This window comes from Zootoca vivipara, chromosome 6 (assembly GCF_963506605.1).
Source record: "Zootoca vivipara chromosome 6, rZooViv1.1, whole genome shotgun sequence".
In the NCBI taxonomy this organism is placed as follows: Eukaryota; Metazoa; Chordata; class Lepidosauria; order Squamata; family Lacertidae; genus Zootoca; species Zootoca vivipara.
In genome coordinates, this window is record NC_083281.1 from 42,929,249 (window position 1) to 42,951,608 (window position 22,360).

The following is a 22,360-nucleotide window of genomic DNA, read 5'->3' on the forward strand; positions in this document are numbered from 1 at the left end:
ATAATAATAAAGAATGTCTGTTCCAGCCTTTTATTTTCACTGAAGGCCAGCCAGATTCCTCTGGAAGGTGCAAGAGTCATAGCTCAGTGGCAGAGCATCAGCTTTGCCTGCAGACAGTCCCAGGTTCAGTTCCCCTATGGCATCTCCAGGTAGGGCTGGGAGAGACCCCTCCCGGAAACCCTGGAGAGCTGCTGCCAGTCAGTGCAGGCAGTACTGAGCTGGATAGACCAAGGAATTGACTCGGTATAAGGCAGCTTCCTGTGTTCCTATGGAAGCCCCCTGCAGAGCATGGCAGGACTGGCCACTGCCATGTTGTTTGCCCCAGCACCTGATGTTCAGAGATAGACTGCCTTGGAGCACAGGAGGGTCCATCTAGTTATGTTCATGGCTGAAAGCCACCAATAGGCTGTTGCTATCTCTTTCTCTTTCTAGCTTATCTTTAGGTTCATTCTCGGTTCCCCTGAGTGGTTTCCAGTGTGTGACTAAGAGAGACCTGCTGCTTCCGGGATGGAGGAGAAGAAGAAGAAGAAAAGTCCCAAAGCTCACCTAGCTCAACCAGTTCCAGCCAGTGCTCTCCGCAAGCTGCCAGTCCCGTCTAGCAAGAGCACCTCTTTCTCCCTGGCGATGCCTCATCTCCCTTCGCCAAAGCAAAGAGCCAAGTTCAAGAGGTCAGCCAAAGCTTGGGGCAGAGTTGCATGGTTTCCTTTGGGAGGGATTTGAACCCAGAGCCCAGCTGGCTAGAATTTCATTCATCTAGCCGCTGCCAAGCAGAAAGATTTGAAACTGGGGAGGAGGTGTTTAATGCTTATGTTGTGTTCCTACCTTTAAATAGAACTGTTTGAAATTGGACACTCCATGCATGCTTAAGGACACTTTAACCTTATGCTGATTTATTTTTTAAAAAAACAACTTGCTTTCCCCTTTTCTTGCTTTTTGCTACTGCTTTGAGTTTGATGATTTGTATTTAAATGGTTGCATCATTGTTGCTTTTTTACATTTCTAAGCTGCTTTGATTGACTTATTGGTAGGGCGAGAGCAGGGTATACTTTTTAAAAGTAAGATAAAATTAATAGGTCTGCTTTTTTTTTTTAAAAAAAAAAAGCTAGCTGCCTTCACAAAAGGAGGGCACTCGGCACATGATTAGAGGCACTTAACCCCTGGAAACATTATTGGAAATGAAAAACTTGGCAACCCTGCTTTTGAACAAAATTATCTCAGCATCTCCTTGCAGTAGCAAACAGGGCACAGTCAAAAACAGCAAGTCAATGTATGAAGAATTACAGTGTCTTGGTTATGCCTTGCTAAAGCCACAAGCGGTCCTTGCTCCACCCCACAGTGCCTTAAGGTAGCCTTCAGATGCTTGGGACTACAACTCCCACCAGCTCCAGCCAGGTTGGCGACAGCTTACCTAAGGTCCGTGCCCCTTAGAGAGAGCCCCCCTCTTTTCCCTTTGAAATGACACCTCTCCCCAGATTAAAACCCAAGGCAAAGGGGACCCAGGCTTCCAGTTTGGGGCTGCCCTTAAGGGTGGTAGGAGGGAAGATGGACATGATTGAGTGCTGTGAGCAATGTCCTCCGGAGCAGGCCTCACTGAAATGAAAGGAGACCTTTGCTAGAGCAAGCCAGATGGGTACCTGGGTGGTCAATGGCATTTCTTTATCCAGTAAACAAAGCAAAAGGATTTGACTTCCTAGTCCAGGTCTTGTAGCCTGGTGTGTGGGAGGTGGGAGGGAGTTGGAAGGAATATGTCTTCTGAGCTGAATGTTCTGGACTGAGAACTTTTGCTTTAAAGTTGTGGGTAAGCAGATCAATGTCCAGTAGCTGGGGTGATGATATAGCACAATTTCTAGCAGCATTTAGGGGGAGGTCAGCTGCTGAGAAGAATTCCGCATACAGGAAAAATGCTCTGCTCCTTTCCAGTTAGCTGTCCAACTTTCTGTTCCACCCTGGAAAAAAATCACCCCAGTGCCTCCCTGTTAATATTTTGGCGTGGAGGTCTCCCCCTCCTCTCTCCTCAGCTCTCCCCCACAACTTCCATAGGAGGAGGTGAGGCTGCCTTCCTAGGAGAGATTTTGGCGTGTTTCCACCCCTGCATGCCCAACTGGCCATTGCGTTGGCAGAGCCCCTGACTCCTTGGCAAGGAAAGTGGAAATGATGCTGAGGACAAACTTGGAGGCTGTCTCTGGCTTCCTTTGTGCTCTGAGAAAGGAAGACGGACTTCCTGCTCGGTCCCTCCCTGCCCGTCACCTTTTCTTATTGCTGTTGTCTGACGCAGAGCAAACAAGGAGAAGCCCCGAGCTCCCCAGCCCGGAGGCAGTGCTGCCACAGCAGCTGTGGGGACCCCTCTGCAGCACTCGTTCCTGACCGACGTCTCGGATGTGTATGAGATGGAGGGGGGCCTCCTGAACCTCCTGAACGACTTCCATTCGGGAAAGCTGCAGGCTTTTGGTAAGCGCTTTGGGGGCCATTTCTCAGCCCTTGAGTTCCCAGAGAGAAAACCATCTCAGAAATATCCATTTCTGGATGGTGTGTTGCAATATGCAGGGGGTTAGACAGGGGACGGCAAGGCCTGAATTTGAATCTTTGCTTAGCAAGTGCAGTTAGCTGAATTAAACTTTCTCAGCTAACTGGTCCTCCCTGCAGGGGAAATGGGGGTGGCATCTCCTAGAAGCTCTGTGGAATAACGCTGGTGTTCTTTATCTCGACTAACGCAGGGAAGGAATGTTCCTTTGAGCAGCTGGAACACGTTCGAGAGATGCAGGAGAAGTTGGCTCGCCTGCATTTCAGCCTGGATGTCTACGTGGAGGAACTTGCCGAGGACCAGAAGAAGACGGTGGCCGACAGGAACCTGGATCAGCTGCTGACAAATGTGAGTGCTGTGAGGGATCCTGGAATCCCTTTTATGGCTGGGAGACTCTTGCCCTCTCCGACCTCCTTGCTCAGCCCGGAACTGAAGAGCTCAGGCTGCATACACACTATGCCTTTGAAACACATCCAAAGCACACACTTTCCCTCAAAGAATTATGGGCAATGTACTTAAAGGTTACTGGGAATTGTTAGACTGTGATGGGTAAACCATAGTGCCTAGAATTCTTTGAGGTGGGGGGGGGATGTGCTTTACAAGGTATAGGTAGTGTGTATGTAGCCCAAGTCACAAATGTCGTCCAGCACAAGACATGCTTGGGTGCCTATGCCTTTGTTGTTATGGAAACATATATAATTGCCTATGCCCCTGAGAAGTTGGGAAGTTTATGAGCATCCATGACCTCCCAACTACTCAGTCTGTGTGTAGGGTGCATTTGCAGGTGATAGGTAACAATCTTTTACTTCCTAGCAAAATTACACTCATCTGCCTGCTGGGGGAGGCCTTGCTCTGTGCTCCTCCAGTAGACGGGCAGGCCAGTCAAGCACCCGACATCACAACGATGTCAGGGACCCAGTTTTTGTCCATGCAGACGATCGTTGTGATGTCGGGTGCTTGACTGGCCTGCCCGTCTATCAAGCTAAGCCTGTGGGGGAGATAAGGATCCCTCCAGCCTCCTGGCCAGATCCAGTTCCAAAACCTTGCAATAGAGCTTTTTCCAATTTGGTGCAATATCTATGGGACTCTCTTCTGCATTTTAAGAAGCAAGTTAAGAAGCAAGTACCTGCAGGCAAAATAAGGGAATAGGAGATATTGGATAGCCCCTCTCTTTAAATTTTGGTAAATGGCAGCCACAGAGGTGGCAGTGGGAGATCCCTCTGGCTTCTCCCTTAACAAATACCTGTTTCAGGGGCATCTTTTATCTGAAAAATAGGGTTTTGCCTGTGTATGTGTTAAAAACACCACCATACACACTCACTCAGTGCCTGCACCCCTGATGCTTATCACTGCCTTCTCCCAGAAGCTGCTATTTTCCAAAATCTAAAGAGGGGGATCATCCTATCACAGAGCTCCCTCACCTTGCTTAGTGTGGCCCCAGTTTATTTCTACTGCAGAATGTGGAGTTTCTGCCCATGGAGTCTTACATTTTTTCAGCACCACATTCCCGAGTTACTGTAGTACAGAGTGTGGTGGTGATGTTCCGCTGCCTTTCCCCGCATGCTCGCCTGCCGCAGTTACGGACTGCAGCTCCCACCGGTCAGGTGCTCTCTGTGGCTGATGGGAGTTGTAGTCCGAAACAGCTGGAGAGCACCAGGTTTGGGGAGGCTGATTTTGAATGTCAGCTGCTTCAGTGCAGAAAGGACACCTCTTGCTTTTCAGTGGCTGACTCTCTTTTGTTTTTGCAGCTGGAAGAACTCAGCAACTCCATGTATCCTCCTTATGGTGCCCAGTGTGCAAATGCTCAAGCCATTTCCCAGACAGACTGGGGGCAGAGGCGATGGTGGGGGCGAAGGGTGGGACACTGGGTGGGGTGCATTTTGTAGAGAGGAAGTAGTCCATCCATCTGGGGCAGATAGGCAAGGTTGAATAGTCCAGCTACTCCTTTTTAAATAGGATATTCCCCCCTGGCTCCCTCCTCCTCTCTCTCCCTAAGAGAAGCAGCATCAGAGTGAAAAGGTATGTCTGTAGAGAAGAACTGCTTTCCATTTTTCCTTAATAAGACACCTCAGACAAAAGCTCCACCTGGCAGAAAACCCTGACTTGGAGGATGCGTCCACAGTCTAGAACAAGGAGGAGGAGGAGGCTGCCTGGTTTTTCTCTTGACTTTTCATTAAGAAGCCTCAAAAAGAAAAACAAAGGAAGCAAAGAAGAAGCTGCGGAGCTGAGCAAAGAAGACCCTCGTGCAGAACTACTTCTGGACTGTACACGGAAAGGATAAGTTAGATGAAGCCTGGTGGAAAAGGATACGACTCCTGGGTGTCAGTGCCCTGGGGACACCCTGCAGATGCAGCCTGGAAGCCAGCCCCCAGCGGAGACTCCTGTGCCCCACGCCCAACAGAGGGCAGAGAGCTCCACTGCAGGGCCCTGGGTGATGTGGCAAGGGATGCTGGGGGAGCCCTCTTGGGCCATGCAGAGCAAAATGTCCTGTGCCAACACAGAGAGATGCAGGCTCTAGGGCTTCGCTGCCTGCAGACAGTCCTTAAAACCAGGATCTGCTGTCCCCCCCCCTACAGCTCCAGACCAGTTTGCACACATGCCATGTGTGTACACACACAGTTTGACAGGCAGAAGGCCAGCAAATTGAATGGTGATGTATTCCATCAGTCTTGCCGCTTCTGCCAAGAGTTGTCTGCCTCCAGTTTTAATATGTTTTTTTTTTCAGCATAGCATGAATGCTCATTTTCATGACTATTTGTTTGGTGCCCCATCAACATTTTTTTTAAATGCCAACTGTTTAATAGGAAACTGCTCCTGGGGTTTCCCAGGGAAGGCCAAATTTATCAGAATTTCAGTTGAATTCTAATTATACACTGTTTTCCATAACCACATTTTTGCAAGCAATTTTCCCTAATGCATTTTTGTATGTTATTTTCATTAATGTATGCATTTTATGCACACTTTCCCCTAACATACACATTTTAAAAACATTATTTGGTTGGAGAACTCTGTTAGACTTCAGAGGAGTGCGAATTTTGAAGAATAGCTGTATATTTATTTACACATTGTTTTAATAAGCACAACTTGCGGAGTTCTGCATTAAAATGCAATCCAGACCCAAATTTATCCCCCAGGCCTATTTGTAGAGAGCTGGTGTAGTGTAGTGGCTTAAGAGACTGACTATGAATCAAGAAGTGTCCAGTTTGAATCTTGCCTCTGCCACAAACTGACTAGTTGTCCTTAGTCACTTTCTCTTGGCTTCAGTACCCCCTTCTGCAATACGGAGTACAGTATGATAATATCTTACAGAGCTGTTGCTAAGCTTTACAGCTAGAGAGAGTACATGTGAAGGTGCTATATGAATGTTAAGTGTTGTTATTTTTATTATCCTCATCGTTGGTATCATCCAATCCTTGGTCTGCGTGTTTCATTTCTGCCACGAAAAGGAGGACCCAGTTCCCCGATACCAGATTTGAAGGACAGGTTGTGGAACTGTTCAGGGAACCACTGTCACTTGAGGAGGGGAAGTTTCCTGGCTCCTGCCAGGTGAACTTCTGCACTCTCTCTATTCAGGATGTAGCTGCCCCTTGCAACTGCACACAAACAGCTGATGTGCTAGAGGTGTAGAAATACTATTCCTGGGGTACCTCCTTTCTCTTCCCTGGGGCTTATCCCTCATTTCTTGCCCCCGCTCCTGCCCCCACAACCCAGCCCTAGGAATCCCCAGACAGGCCTAATCCAAGACTATGCTAGGTTACCCCTACATCACATGTAGGGGCTCTGGCGGTTGTTCCAAGGCAACAAAATGGAGATGCAAAACTTTCCCAGTGTTAACAACTTGGGGAATCTAATTAGGGTGAACATTTGCTCAATCAGAACCTAGTGAGACAGTAATGCATAACGAGTGATAAAAGACTCAAGATTATACATGAAATGAAGGTATATTATTCATTTGCTTCATTTAAGGTATATTATTCATATAGATAACTGTGGCATTTGAAGAAATGTAATATTGCAGTATAGTACTGTTAGAACTTAATATGGATATCGCCTCCAGATGGCCTCTACATTGGGCATGATTTGCCTACACAATGTTTATGTGGAGGTGATATGGTGTCTGGTTTTTATTGAGCAAACATTCTGATTTGTTTTCAGGGATGTTATACGACAATGGACATTCCTTGTGATTGCATTGCTTGAGTGATGGTGTTATGCCTTCCTTTTAATCAGTTGTTTATCCCACACTTTTCAGTGCATTTTTAGTGCATCACTTTCTTAACTGCAGAAAGCTCTTTTTTTTTTTTAAGTGGCTTTGTTGTGCCGAGCAAACCTAGGTTTCCAGAAAATTTAGCCTCCTGACTTGGAGCCATCTAGTTGTGAAAAAGAATTTCTAAGTTTGATGGCACATGTAGCATTTTGGAATAAAATACTTAACCATCAATAGCTGTGGGCTAGGATCCTGTGGCCTTTAGCTGGGTGAGAGGATGTAAAAAAAGAATTAGACCCCAAGCAGGCAGGTAGAAAGAAAGAGATTCTCTGACCACCTTTTATATACCAGAAAGATTGTGTTCTCTACCTTTTCTATCAGTTTCATTACTTGCTTGGCAGGCCCATATAAGATGTAGATTCTGGGTGCCCATAATCTGTGAGCCCCTTCCTTTTCCAGCACACCTTTGCTCAGGTCACTTTGACACTCCGTTGTCAATCATGTTATCGATTCCACATTTGCTGAGGCACTGTGGCTGTTGTTCTCATTGCGCTCTTAAGTATCTTATTTATGCTGATGGGATAATGTTTCCTGTGACGACCTCATCAGGTTGCCAGGGCTTCTTGTGACTGTCCCTGAGGGTCAGCAGAAAGTTCCAAGCGGCCTGCGCAATGAGGCAGAATTGAGCTTTAGCCCAGCTGCTCTACTGCCTGCTGGCGTTTGCTCTGCCTGCTGGCTCTGCAGGCCTAGCTAACTCCAGATCAACATCCAGATTTTCCATGTGGATTAATGCACATGGGAGCCACCTCCACCTTCCTGCAGGAGAATTTTTTTTAAAAGATAATTTTTATTAGATTTTTCCAAATAAACAAGAAAGAATAAAACAAAAACAATTATATTCCATCTTAGATTGCCCCTCTCAGTTCCTTACGCTCTGCCGAGCTGTGACTTCCCTGCCTCCCTCCTGTCATTCAGCTTTATTTCTCACTCTTATCTCACAGTTCCTTTTTACAAACATGTATAGATTAAGTTCGTAGGATTTATTTCAGTCCCGCTGGTGTCCTTAAACTTCTACAGTTCTTCTCCATATAGTCAATAAATTTGCTCCATTCCTCCTGGAACTTTGTCTCTCCCTGGTTTCAGATCCCACAGGTCAACTTTGCCAGTTCTGCATAGTCCATAGTTTTTGTCTGCCACTCCTCAATCGTTGGTATATCTTGTAATTTCCATTTTTGGGCTAATAAAGTCCTCGCCGCGGTTGTAGCATACATAAATAATCTCTGATCTCCCTTTGCTATTTTCTCTCCCACTAGTCCCAATAGAAAAGCTTCGGGCTTTTTGGGAAAGGTATACTTAAACATCTTTTTCAACTCATTATATATCATTTCCCAAAATCCTTTTACTTTCTTGCATGTCCACCACATAAAAATTCACCATCTTTATCTTTAAATTTCCAGCATATTTTACTACTCATCCTATACATTTTAGCTAATTTTTCTGGTGTTAAGTACCATCTATACATCATTTTCATTACATTCTTTCAAAGTGGTACACTTCCTGCAGGAGCAATTAGCACTGAGGAGTACTGGGCAGGAATCTCGAGGACCATATTTCTTGGAATTTTTCTGACACTCAGTTCCACACACACACACACACACACTCCAGTTCTGGTGGTGCTGCAAGTGCTCCCAACTGCCTCCTTCTCCTGATCACCCTTAGCCTTGAACCCGGAGTCACTGCCAGAGCCATTTGGATAGCTGGACCTGTAGTGCACTGCCCGTCCCTTGAGGCTTGGAGAGGATCTCACATGGCCCAGTTAGTGTTTGTTTAGTAACTGTCTGATGGTGTAAAGATATGGATTAGTGAGTTGAAGTCCCATGGAAGAATTCTTTGCTAATGCATAGGACTGCTGAAGGCAGAGGTTAGTGTGGCCTTCACCAACATGGTGCCCTTCAGTTGTTTTTGGCTACGTCTGGAGTTGTATTCAAAAGCATCTGGCTAAGACTGGATAGTGTGTACCCCCCAAAAGCTGCACTTAAAATCACAAGAAGCAGATAAAGTATGCAAAATTTAATTTGTATTACTAGCTCGCTTCCTCGTGTTCTCTTTCCCTCCCAAGCTCTTGTAAACCTTTGTGAAAATTGTAGTCTACTGAACAAATGGATGTGGTTTTATAATTTTTTAATGTTATGCTTGTTAACACATGAAATGTTCATTGTGGGAGGGGATTTATAAAACCAGCTCATAGTTATTAAACTTTCTATAGGACAAAAGGTTTGTGTGTATATTTGGTAGGTAAGTTTATTTTGTGCCTTTGATTTTGGCATCTAACTTGGCAGCACTGCAATTTAGCAGCACCCAGTCGCTGCTGATGTGCTTTAAGCTGCAAATGGTATCACAACTTGGTTTCCAGACTTCTGGAGTCCAAATCATATCCTGTAACCAAGTGGACAGTAGGGTTTAATTGGGACGAAAGAGTCAAAATACTTGGACCCCCCCCTCCAGATTCCTAATCATGATTGCCCTACCCCCCACCAATTTAGAAGGCAGGGGAAGAAAATAAACAGATAGTAAGGCAATAATGTTGGGAAAGGCTGAGATATGTAGTGTATGAAACAAAGTAGGCTCCCAGCAATCCCACAAAAAGCTTTGGATTACCCCTGATTATGCACCCAGTTCTCCAGAGGAGTGTCCTCTGCCTGGTACCAAACCATCACTTCTGGCCCAATGCTGCTTTCTGTGGGTGCAAGCAAGATGCTTTGCAACAAGTGGGCCTGCTGTGGTCAGATTTGCCCACATCCTTTGCAAGGTTTATGGCTAAGCTTTCCCCCCTGCGAAAAGATTCTGGAGAATCTGGATTATGCCCCTTGTGCCACTATCTGCATTTTTTCCTGTTCTTGTACTGAATTGCAGAATACAAACCATCCGTGATCATCAGAGGTGGCAGCCACATTCCCTACCTGGCTGGACAGCAATGCCCGATGCAGGGAGAAGGTTATGGAGCACCAGGTTCTGTGAATATTCACAGAATATTCTCCGAGAGACAATCTGCTCTGCATCACAGGAGTTATAACACAGCTGTTTGTGACTGCAGTACTTGGTCCTGCCAGGGTCTGCAGAACTTGCTTTGACAAATAAGCAGCCCTGGGGCAAATCCTGTGGCTTCAGTGGGTAGGCAACACATTCAACCTCTTTTTTCCATCTGTAAATTGGAATTAACAATGGACTACCTTGCAGAGGTGTTAGGTAGGCAAGCACAGGAAGGGTTGCAAATTCCTTTGCAAAATAAATGTATTGCCTATAGTGCGAAAATACACGTTCTCAAGCTGTGTCCACCAGTGGCATCACTTCTCAACATAAGTGAGAATGGCCTGGAAGCCTTGCTTATAATCCTAGGTGGGAGGAACACTGCACATGCTCAAGTGCTTCACATGTTGCTGTCCTGAGAACTGGATAGGTTCTGAAGTCAAAGGAAGGAACCTGGATTATGAATGTTGTTCAAGGGAGGATCGGTGTCCATGGCAAACCAAAAGTGACTGACTCACTCACTCTCTTCCTCCCTCCCTCTCCTCTTGATGTGGCTCAGCTTCCTGGCCTGACGGAGGATATTTCCTCCTCCCCTGCTGAGCTGGCAGCTATGGAAACGTCAAGCCTTGCTCTCTCAGAACAGAACTTGGCAAAGAGGCCCTGCTCAGACTGGAAAGGTTTGCAGTGGTGGGAGCTTACAAGGATTGTCCCCCACCCCTATTGCTCTGCTTTCCAACTTTGGCCAAGGGGATTGGCAAGATAAGCAACCTGCTGGTACCCACAGGCCAGAGGGACATGAGCTCGGGGACAGTGGCAGTGGCCCCTGTGGCTAAGAACGTGATGGTGTATCGCAACGGGGACCCTTTCTTCCACGGCAGGAAGTTTGTGGTGAGCCACCGGCGGTTCCTGACCTTTGAGGCCTTTTTGAACGAGGTGACCAGCACAATCCATGCCCCCGCGGCCATCAGAAGCATCTATACCCCCCGGCACGGTCATCGGGTCTCCGACCTGGGCGAGCTGCAGAATGGGTGCCAGTACGTTGCGGGAGGCTTTGAGAGATTCAAGAGAATGGAGTGAGTAGGCTGGCTGTGTTGCCTGCCATACTGATGGCAGTAGACTATCTCTCTCTCCCCCCCCCCCAAAAAAAATCCCAGGCTCTCTGCAGAAAATCAGCTGCACCGACTGTTAGCTATGAACCTGTTAGTTATGTTGACTGGCAGAGAGGGATGAAGTCAGGTATGAGGACATTGATTTCCTATCAAAAATGAGGGTATCTTCTCACTTGGGGCACCGCAGGTTGCCAGATTTTTATTTGAAAGGAACTGCTGGGGGTGGGACTGTGTGTAGGGGAGTTAGGCTTTCAACCCTGCCCTCCTGCACCATTTCCCCAGATAAAAATTGTCCTCCCAAGCTGCAGTTAGCTCTGTAGGGAAACATGTTCTGGTTCAATGTGCGCGTTGAGCAAATAACAGGATTGGAGGGTGGGAAGGTCATTTAAATCTGAAAGACCATGCCAAACAGAGTTAACCCTTCGTCCCAGAAGCTGTCCCTGATCCAATTCAGAGCCTTCAATGTTTTTGTTTTCATGTACAGCGCCTCGTGGCTGTGAGCATTTTAGGACTACCGTATGTTTGGGAGGTGACGAGAAATAGACACCAAATCTCGCTGTTTGGCAAGTTGTCTTATAAAAAAAAACTCCCTCGGAGAGCTCCCTCTGCTGGCATGTGGTATTTTATTTGTCTATTAAATTTGCATGCTGCCCTATGCCCGTAGATGTCAGGGCGCTTCACATCATAAAATTCCAATATAAAAACACACACAAAATACATAATAAGCGTAAGAACAAAGACAACCCAATAACCCCCCCCCCAAAAAAGCTACACATTTAAAAGGGCATCGGATGTCATTCCGCCCAAGGCCTGGTTGAAGAGGAACATTTTCTCTGGGCACCTAAAAGTTTATAATGAAGGCACCAACTGAACCTCTCTGGGAAGAGCATTCCACAAACAGGGAGCCACTGCAGAAAAGGCCCGTTCTCGTGTTGCCACTGTCCAATCTCTTTGTGGCAGGATCTCCTACATGAGTCCTGATGGCATGAGCGGAAGTTAAGAGCATAAGTAGAGCGAACCTGCTGGATCAGGCCGGTGGCCAATCTAGCCCATCACCCCTTACCCGCAACATTTCTCTGATGAAAATAGGTACGTCCTATTCAGTAGTAGTAGTAGTAGTAGTAGTAGTAGTAGTAGTAGTAGTAGTAATACCCCACCCATCTGATTGGGTGGCCCCAGCCACTCTGGGTAGCTTCCAATGTATATAAAAACCATAATAAAATATTAAACATAAAAAACTTCCCTTTTCAGGGCTGCCTTCAGATGTCTTCTAAAGTAGGGCTGCCATATGTCTGGGTTTTCCTGGACATGTCTGGGAATCAGACTGTCAAAATGGCATCTGAGCAACAAGGGCAATTTCTTAAAAATAAAAATGCTTTTTAAAATCCCCCCAAAGACCCAAAAACTTACTTATTTTTTGGTCAACAACTTTGTCCAGATTTTCGCTTTTGGGAATATAGCAACCCCATTCTAAAGGTTGTACAGCTCCCATTGCTCAGTCCCTGCTCCTGCCAACCTAGCAGTTCAAAAGCACATCAAAGTGCAAGTAGATAAATAGGTACCACTCCGGTGGGAAGGTAAATGGCGTTTCCGTGTGCTGCTCTGGTTCGCCAGAAGCAGCTTAGTCATGCTGGCCACATGACCTGGAAGCTTCTGCCAATAAAGCGAGATGAGCGCCGCAACCCGAGTCATCCACGACTGGACCTAAGGGTCAGGGGTCCCTTTACCTTTTACCCATACAGGAGGCCCCACAATGGGCTGTGTGTCCCAGGGAGACTCCCCTCCTGGATTGTGACAGCAGCAAGTCTGTGATGTCAGCCCACAAACATCACAGGAATTATCCCCAGCAAGTATTGTGTACCTGTGGGCACCTGACTTACAAAGTAGATGTGCAAGGTAACGGAACAGCCTGAATTTGTGCCTCTTATCCCACAGTCCGCTGGGAATACAGTCAATCTTCTGGCAGGTAACAAAGGCTGCTTTAAAGAGTGGTGTATCTGGTGGTCAATGTTTAGTGCAGCCTTCCTCAACCTGGTGCCTTCCAGATGCTTTGGACTACAGCTCCCATCGGCCCCAGCCAACATGGCAAAAAACAGGGGTGAGAGTGGGGTTCCAAAGTCTAGTGGCTTTTGGAGGGTTCCAGAGAGGTGACTCAGCCCTTTGCCTGAGACTTGTAGAGTGGCTGAGGTGAATCATGATGATTATTATTAGAAGAGAACTAGAACCTTCTGCAAATGCTTTTGACTTTGGAGGTCATGGCTGAGGTTTCTGAGGGACAGGGCACACAAGTCTAATGAGGCTTCTATTGAGGGGCTATATTTTGCCAAAAATAATGGGGAGCGGCATGTTGGACTCTGTTTCTTCTTGTCTGTTCAGTCTTCTAGGTGCTGTGTGTGGAGGGTTGGTGAAGTCACCTGTAAGCAATCTTGCTTGCGGAGGCTTTTCCTCTTGTGATTTGGCTGCCTTTGCTTGCTGATTTGATGGTAGCATTTCTTATACTCCATGAAATAAGGACCCCAGCTTGATCACTGACATTAACCAGAGGAGGGCATCCCGAGCCAGTCATTTTTATGATTGTTTTGTACTGTTTTGCGGCACTTTATGGTGTGTGTGTGTGTGTTGTTGTACATTGCCTTGATATATTTTATGGGAGTAGGCAGTTTATAAATATTTTAAAGAAATAAATATTTAACATGCTGTTTTTCCACTTTGGGGGCCTTTGGGCCAAAAAGTGTACAATTTGTAATAGTAGTCATAATCATAGATTAGAGACTGAAATAACGGATAGAATTCTACAGGATGTGGTATTAGTGTGTGAAAACAATCAAGATCCAATGATCCCCAGGCATGTACCTCCAGATGATGAAGATGTCAGGCGCCATCCTGGCTCCCTGGCATCTGCATTTATTCACAAGGGGCCAATAGTCAGGTTCAAAATGCTCCTGGCTAATTTTGAACACTGGCAATAAAGCAGCAGATCCAACTAGTTTTTTAATTAATCACCCAAATGTTGCTGTTTATAAAGATCACATTGGTTTTGTCAGGGGACATTGATTTCACCAAACAAGAAGCTGTAAAGCTAAATTACATGTCCAATCCATAGCAGGGGAGAGTGAGACTTGGCAACAGTAGACTTAACCAGACCCAATCAGTGAGCCTGACTTGAGCTGGGATTTGACCTCTGCTTGCTCACCCTGTTCATTTTCTTCCCTCATTGCTTGACAGCTATCTAAACCCTGGAATGAGGCAGCTCAATGGGAACCAGAAGAAAGACAGAGTGCAGGTGAGTTCCAGAGTGGGGCAAGGAAAGGCCTCAGCTGTTTGTAAGCAGCTGATGCTGCTTTAAAGGATGAGCAGTTTAAAGCGGTTTTCACACACACACACAAAACACTTTAAAAAATATTTATTGGCACATTAGGCACTGTGGAAGCAAAAGAATAAGCTTACAGTCTGGAAAAGTTACTCTCTCCGCTTGGCCCACCCACTCCAATATAGTCCAGTCTCTGAGAAGCCAATGCAGTGAAGCTAACCTGCAAGAGGGCTCTGAACTGCTCTGTTTCCCCGTTTTTAGGCTCAGTAGAAAGCAGCTTTAAGTGATTTTAAATGTTTGGTGTTTTATTATGCTTTTATATTTGTTGGAAGCCACCCAGAATGGCTGGGGCAACCGGTCAGATGGGTGGGGGGTACTACTACGGTACTACTAATAATAATAATAATAATGTGTGTGTTTGTACACAAATTGCAATGCCTGGTGGCTGATGCAAGTAAGTTGCATCCACTGATTTTTCTCTTAAATATAGCAACAAGACCTTGAACTATCTATCACTGTTGTGATTCTACTTAGGTTGAAAGGCAAGCAGTGGTGGGGTACAGAATGGTCCACACATTGAAGATGGTGATATGAATTATATAGGTTAACCTCTGAAGAGTAAATCTGTGGAGGAAGGTCTGAATCTTGCTAAGGCTGAGTGGAACCCCTTGAGTTAGTCCCACTCACCTTACAAGGCTAAAAATCATACAATTGTAAGAATTGGAAGGGAACCACATGGGTCATCTTGTCCAACCCCCTTTAATGCAGGAATCTTTTGCCCAACATGGGGCTCAAACCCATAACCCTGAGATGAAGAGTTTCATGCTCTACCAACTGAGCTGTGTGTATATACAGCAAAGCTTTAGTCACCGTAGCAGCAGTATGTGCACTCAGCAAGCCAATGTGAAGGCGGCTTCTTTCTGTGTTGGTGACAACAGAAAGACCTTGTCTTAGCAGTGCCTCTTAGGAACAGGCCTGATAAGGCCACAATGACTCACTGCTGTGTGCCATAGTTCTGGGCTTAGCGGGGAGGAGAGCAGCCCATTTAACCTGTTGTTGGCTGTCTGGTTTCAAATTCTGAGTTTGAACTCTAGGATGCATACACCTGTCAGGCTTTCCTGGGCTGCCTCTGTCTTCTGAGTTACCCCATGTCCGTCGCTTGTCAGACTTGGTCCTCCCTCCCCTCTTCTGGTCTTCCAAAAATCAGATTGTAAGGTTGCTGGGACAGAGACCCCTGTTGGTTTCTCTTTTCTGTTTATGCTTATCTGCAGAGCACCAAGAGCACGGCTGGGGATCTCTTGTTGTCAATAACAATTTTGGTGTTTCTGGTCTTCAGAGCTACCCAGTTATTCCCCAGAAGATGCCTGTTTCGACACATTGGAAGAAGCAGGTGAACTTGCCCTGCATTATACAGTGAGTGACTCCTTGGTTTCTTCTGACAATTTCCCCTTTGGAGCAGCAGAGAAATAAAACGAATGTCCTTTGGACAGTGGTGGTGGTGGTGGGGAGTGCAGGGATTATTAGGAAAGGTTGCTGAAGACAGAGCAAGCCCAGTCCCTCACTCCAGGCCTGGTTCAAGCCATAGGGGTAAACTTCTCCACACCAAGGCTTCGTGCTGCTTTTAGCTGGTGTGTGGTTGGCAAAAATGTATAAATCTGAATTGAGTACCTGTTGGATGCAAGGTGGCTTAGAGGTTCCTGAAGCAAGAGTGGCATTAAGTGTCTTGTTGTATGTAGTTAGTGGATTTGGTGGTCGTTATTGTATACCATCAGTGTATACAATTCATACACTGGTTCATCTTGCTCAGCATTGTCTACAGTGACTGGCAGTGGTTCTCCAGAGTTTCAGGCCAGGTTCTCTCCCAGCCATACCAGGAGCTGCCACTGGTGTTTCAACTGGGACCTTCCATATGCAACCCTGCCACAGAGCCATGCCCCTTCCAAGAGGAATGGAGAGCTTACACACACAGGTAACTATGACAATGATGGCCCAAGCAGCCTGTCCCTTTGCTTCTCTGTTGAAGTGTTTTCCGCAATGGGGACCTGCTAAGCCCCCCCTTCCGCCTGATCCTCAACAAGAGCACCCTGCAGGAGTGGAGCGCTGTCCTCTCCATCTTGTCAACCAAGGCGAACCTGCGGACTGGGGCTGTTAGAAGGTGAGTACTTTCAACAAGCTCCACCCTTTTTGCCTGCCTTTCACTTTCCAGCAACGAGATTCTTTAGGAAACGGACCCGAAGGTTTTTGTCTCCTAGGAGGCACCTCTGTGTGGGATTTATTGAATTCTGGGACACTGGCTATTTATGTGTTGTTTAATGCCAAAATACTTTTAAGTAGTTTACAAGTAGAAAAACCAGCTGGGAATGAGATGTTTGCAGTATGTGGTTGCCTTTCCAAAGGTGCAGTGGTTAAGGCACTGGATAATGACCTGGGAGACCAAGGTTCAAACCCCTACTCAGTCATGAAGCTCACTGGGTGGCCTTCGGCCAGTCACTCTCTGCCTTTACCTTTTAATTGGCATTGCTAGATTCTTCCTCTGAAAGTGCCCATTCCTAGAAATATGTGCAACCAGGTTTGTTGACTGGGGGTTACAAGCAACCACGTGGTCTGTAGAAAGAGATCTGCACTCTGTTTTATATTGGCATCACTGACATCGTTTTCCTCCCAAGGAATTCAGGGAACTGTAATTTGGCAATTCTGCTCCAAGTCCCAGGCTGTCAACTCAACACAGTTCCCAAGGAAAGACAGTGACATTTAAACCCACATTGTTTTGTGCTTTTGGTTTAATGTTTGAATAGAATACCAATTCATCATCATCATCATTATTAGTGATGCAGAAAGGTGAAAAATTCATTCTCAAGGCTTCGTAAACATTCTGGTTTGCTAGTTTCACTTCAGATTTATAGTGAAGTTTCAGAAACCTACCTTATACCGAGGCAGACTATTAGCCCATCTAGCTCAGTACTGCCCACACTGACTGGCAGTGGCTCTCCAGGGTTCTCTCCCATGCAAAGGTTCTTTTCTGCATGCGAAGCAGGTGCTGCACCACTGAGCTATGGCCCTTCCCCATTCAAATATAGAACTTTCTCTCCATCCTCAATCTCGTTCCCAGTTTAGATTTCCCTACCTGTTATATATATTCACTTTTCTGTCTCTGGCCAGGCTCTGCAAGCTCAATGGCGATGCCGTCTCCACTGGTGAAGATCTGGTGAGCGGCAACTACTACGTGGCGGTGGGCCTGGAGAAGTACAAAGACCTGCCCTACTTTGAATTGCTGGTGCCCCCAAAGATAACACACCAGCCAATTCGGTAGGTGGCTGAATTCACTGGGGGCCGGTTCAAGGGCCACTCCTTAGATGGCCACAAGTCCGTAAACACCAGCCCCTCCCCACTCCTTCGTGGTTGTGTTCATGCTGCTAAAACTAGTTCAGTCCCTCTTGTTCCAAACATAGCCCTTTAAAACAAAATAAAAATCATTCATAATCATATTTGTAGGCCGCTTTTTTACAAAATAAATAATGCTCTTACAACCACAGAAACAGGAATGCATTTCAAAATCAAACAGTGCAAAAACAATGTCCTAATTACATAGTAAAGGTAAAGGGACCCCTGACCATTAGGTCTAGTCGTGACCGACTCTGGGGTTGCGCGCTCATCTCGCAATATTGGCCGAGGGAGCCGGCGTATAGCTTCCAGGTCATGTGGCCAGCATGACAAAGCCGCTTCTGGCAAACCAGAGCAGCACACGGAAACGCCATTTACCTTCCCGCTGTAGCGGTTCCTATTTATCTACTTGCATTTTGACGTGCTTTCGAACTGCTAGGTTGGCAGGAGCTGGGACCAAGCAACGGGAGCTCACCCTGTCACAGGGATTCGAACCGCCGACCTTCTGATCAGCAAGCCCTAGGCTCAGTGGTTTAACCCACAGCGCCACCACATAGTAAAACAACGTAATAGCAGATATAACAATGTGCCAAAGGCAACTTTTTAGCATTATAAGAATTATTATTTTAAAATAAATCTTATCTGCCCAGACCCTTTCCCTAACTAAACTTATCCCGGTGTGGGCTGCAGTGAATTTCCTGCTTCTATGATTACAGGGACCACTCAAATAGCAGAAGAATGAGCCAAAATCGAGGGGTAAGTTTTGCTGACTACCCCAGGGATGGTGCTGACCAGGGATTCTGCTGGTTGAAGGGGGAAGGGCGGGGACAAGACTTGCAGATGGGTCAGTGTGTCATATGGTGGGTTTGGTGGTGCTCACGCAAAATAGCCAGCCCATGTTTTTTCTCAGATATTTTATAAGAAAAATATTTTATTCTAGGTTTTCCCTTTCTGGGAAAAATCCATTTAAAAAAAGGGTTTCCAGTGACCATCTGGTAGTACCCAAGGAGATGTTAGATTTCTGCAAAACGCTTGCTTCCCTGTGTGATGTATTGGGCTAGTCCACTCCCATTTCATCAAGTAAAAGAAATCCCAGGGAAGCTAAAATCTCACATTGCTAAATCTCAGTGCATACGATTTCCTGACGTTGTGCCACAAAAGTCTGCCCTTTCCATTGCCACGGCTCAAAACCCCACTGAAATGTAGAGATGGACTTTGGTTCCTCTACTTGGAATTCCAGCCCTCTGGGTCTCCCTGTCTTTTTAAAATGAAGCAGCCTTTGGTTAAGTTAACAATAAATTTGATTAATTCACTAGTACCCTGGTGGGAATTTTGTATCTTCTTTTTTTCCAGTTACCGGTAGCTAAGCTCCACCTGGCTCCGCAAGAGGGGTCCAGTGACTCAGCACTCCTTGAACCGCCACAACAGGTAGAGAAACACAAACAGCAGCTCTGGGGAAATGGGGGCTTCTCCTCACGCTTCTCTTTCGTGTTGACTGAAAAAGGGAGCTTGTGATTACACAGTCATCAGTAAAAGTGCACAAATAATATTACTGCAAAGAACTTAACAAATACCCCTAAGGTTTGTGCAGCCTTAAAATTCATTGATGTCATATTTTTAAAAACATGTTTCTATTGTACGTATCTCTCACAATGACCCTGTGAGGGTGGGAACAGGTGATGAGGCCCACCGGGCCAGGAAGACTCCACACCCCGATTTGAGATGGTGCGTTTTCAAAGTGCAGAAATCTCCATGAGGTTGCCATCGAGTCCACCCTCTAGAGCTAGAGAGTGATGACAAATGATGGATGTGCTGAAAGCACTTGTTCTCTGGCTACCCAAGTCTGCCATTTTATTTTGTGGGGACCCTTTCCCCAAGTTCGCTTCAGCATGAGAATATGGAGTGGGAAAAGTCATCCTGTGGTACAGTATGTCTTCCACCTCAGCAATTGTTGTGTGGAAACAGCCCTGTTTCTCCCTCAAACCCAATGGCCAGCTCAAAAGTGACAAGGTAGCACACATGGTTCTCTTCCCCATTGTTATCCTCACAACCCTGGGAGGTTAGGCTGGAAAGCTGTGACTGGCTCAAAGTCACCCAGTGACCAAGTGGGGATTTGAGCCCTAGTCTCCTGGGTCGTAGTCCCATGCTCTCACAACTTTTCGGTGGAAAGAGCCTAGTTGTGTCAGCAGTGAAATGTGAGTGTAGGAGCTCACAAGTGACAGCCATGGCAACTTGTACAATTGTGAAGAAACACCCGACCTGAGCATCGGCATTCATAAATGTGGAGATGGTGGGGCTCCCAGCTCAAATAAGGCACCACTCCTAGAAATAATTTTTTCCTGAGAATAAAATTGTCTCACACTTGCAGCTGAATGGAAACCCCCCACCCACCCACTTATGAGTTTTTCTTGAATCCGGCTTGCAGATGAACCTTCGGAGAGTGCAGTCCACAGGGATTGTGCAGAAGGAAAGCAGCTGGAATCTTTCCGCAGTGACGCAGCGCAAGAAAGGCAGGAAGCACCCGCGCATGGAGAAGGCAGACTCCATCTTCCACGCCAAGCCAGGCCAGGCCAGGCATATCAGGAGGAACTCAAACCAGAATTCTGACCAAGGTAAAAAGGAAAAGGTTTTCTTGCTTGAAATCTCTGCCAGCTAAGCCAGCCCCACCAGACCTCCTTCTCTCCCTCCCCTCAACTGTCATCCTGGGGGCAGCCATTCTCTCAAGCTGCCTCAGGGGGAGAGATGGGAAGCAACAGGGATAATGTAATCAGCTTTGCTGGAGGATCATTTCCATCAGGAACCTCCTGCCCCTGAACTGTGCCAGCTGGTCAATATAGAAACAGCTATGTAGTGCCTGAGTTGTTGATTTTCCTCTCCCCTCCCTGTCCCCTTTCCCTTGCGTGTTGTGTGAATTTTTAGATAAGCCTATCTTGTTTTGATTGCATGTAAGCCACTCTGGGAGCCTTTGGGGCTGAAGAGAGTACAAATGTTATAAATGAATGAATGTTGCACATACCGGTAATACAAAGATAGCCTCACTGGCCATTAAAAAACAAAACCCCTATGAGGGTTAATATATTCATTCAGGCCAACCAAATGTCTTCATTGGTTGGTTTAATACGGATTGTAGTATCTGTAATACAGTAGTAATAAAGATGGTAGAATTTACATAAAGTCCAACCGCATGTAGTGTGACCGGTGTGTGTGCTGTGAAGGTTGTGGAAGGTCTCGGGTTGAGCCAGCTTGATTTAAATTTAGGCTGTGCCCCCTGAAGGTTCCATCTTCCTGTCTTCTATGAATTTGTCCTTAGCTGGTGGCAAGAACTGCGTTTTGGCGTAGTGAATTCCATTCATCGTGTGTGAGAGATGTTGAAAACTTCTCTGGAATATGACGTGGCTGTGTTATTCAGAAGTACCTCTTGGGTGAAATGAAAGGGTGCTCCTAATTTTAAGGTGAAAGGTCATAGGATTCCCCCCAAGTGAAGAAGACTTCAGACTTGCAGGCCATTTGTGTAGGCTGCCTTCACAACCCCATTTCCTCTAGTAAGGAAGCCTCAGGATACGAAAGAACATTTTCTCAAATTGTTTTATTTTCCTTCAGATGAAGGAAGTGTTTACAAAATAAAAGGTGCAAGGGAAGAGATACAGGATGCCCAGGAAATCAGAGATGATGAAAACACGCAAGTGGAATTGCCCCTTGACCAGGTATGAGGGGGTTATGTGGGCCTCTCTTTAGGTCAACATCTTCTGGATTTTATGAATGGAAATTGTCACCGCCGCAAGGAATCCCAGTGGATGTTGAAACTTCAGCCGGAAGAATTCACTCTCAAAATGTGTCTGGGGGAGGAGTTATGGAGAACTCTGAATATTGGGCTGGAGTCTCTTTGCCTTTTCATTGACTTGAAGGGCGAAAGCTTTTTTAGATCTTCACCCTCACACAAGGAGCCTGTTGTTAAATTTTATGTTCCAATCGTGGCCACTATTCTAAGCAGCAGCTGGATTTGTGGCTGTGGCCAACTTATTGTACAGCCCTCTATGCAGAAGCAAGTCCCATTTTCTTCACTGGGACTTACTGCTGTATGGAGCAACAAAGCACTTCTCCAGCTGTGTGTGTTGTGACTCCTCCTGGGCCTCTTCAATTCCCTCTCTCCCTTTTTCCAGAAAGCTGCAGAGACTGTAGAAGAGGAATTTGTGCCCCAAAGTGAAGCTTTGCAACGCAGGAAGGTAAGCAGCCATCTCAGAGAAATGAGCATATTGTCTGCAGCACCTTTCACAGAAAAAAACCTATCCATAGTTTAACCCAGTCACCTTAGAAAAGGCATTTAATCACGTGAGCACAAAATACCATTTATTCTTGCACCTGTTTCCTTTTTCTAAGATGGGTGGGGTACATCTGTGGCCCTCCACATCTTGCAGGACTCCCAGGTCTCATTGTCCCCTGCAGGCAGTGTGGCCCAATGGTCAGGAATGATGGGAGTTGTAGTCCATCAACATCTGGGACACCACAAGTCCCCCATCCCTGTTCTCTTCCTACAGCCCTCCTACTCCAGCAGTAGCACACCAGTTCAACCTTCCTTCCAAAGTCCTCTAGATACTTGTTTCAATATTTTTGGGAGACAGCACTAGCCTTGTTTTTTAATTTCTAATTCTTTATGCATCAAGAAGGTTGAGAATACTGACAAACTACAGAAGGCCCACACAATCCAGTGTTCTGCTGGTGACTCACAGGAAGAAGTGACAAGAAAGCCTCCTTTCCATCCGGCTTGAAGAAACTTTGTTTCACCTGAGAAAAGACTGTGGTAACAC

General features: G+C 46.2%; 2 protein-coding genes across 5 annotated transcripts; both read left to right on the forward strand.

Annotated features, from left to right (window-relative positions):
• The first annotated feature begins 446 nt into the window (after nt 1–446).
• On the forward strand, nt 447–6,888 carry CCDC28B (coiled-coil domain containing 28B). Its single transcript, XM_035120726.2, has 5 exons — nt 447–668; nt 2,276–2,448; nt 2,715–2,869; nt 4,270–4,292; nt 4,594–6,888. The coding sequence occupies exons 1-5, from the start codon at nt 508–510 to the stop codon at nt 4,646–4,648; spliced, it is 567 nt and encodes a 188-aa protein (XP_034976617.1). The 5' UTR covers nt 447–507; the 3' UTR covers nt 4,649–6,888.
• A 2,193-nt stretch (nt 6,889–9,081) lies between these two features.
• DCDC2B (doublecortin domain containing 2B) lies at nt 9,082–22,353 on the forward strand. Of its 4 annotated transcripts, none has more exons than XM_060275877.1 (11): nt 9,082–10,828; nt 14,090–14,147; nt 15,511–15,587; nt 15,994–16,143; nt 17,334–17,480; nt 18,272–18,311; nt 18,909–18,983; nt 19,981–20,167; nt 21,156–21,259; nt 21,716–21,778; nt 22,220–22,353. In XM_060275877.1, exons 1-11 carry the CDS (start codon nt 10,551–10,553, stop codon nt 22,319–22,321), a joined length of 1,281 nt encoding a protein of 426 aa, XP_060131860.1. In that variant the 5' UTR covers nt 9,082–10,550; the 3' UTR covers nt 22,322–22,353. The 4 variants fall into 4 exon arrangements, with proteins under 4 accessions (XP_060131860.1, XP_034975471.2, XP_060131859.1 ...); XM_035119580.2 differs by lacking the exon at nt 15,994–16,143 and adding an exon at nt 16,198–16,329; XM_060275876.1 differs by having other exon boundaries at nt 22,217–22,349.
• Nucleotides 22,354–22,360: the final 7 nt, after the last annotated feature.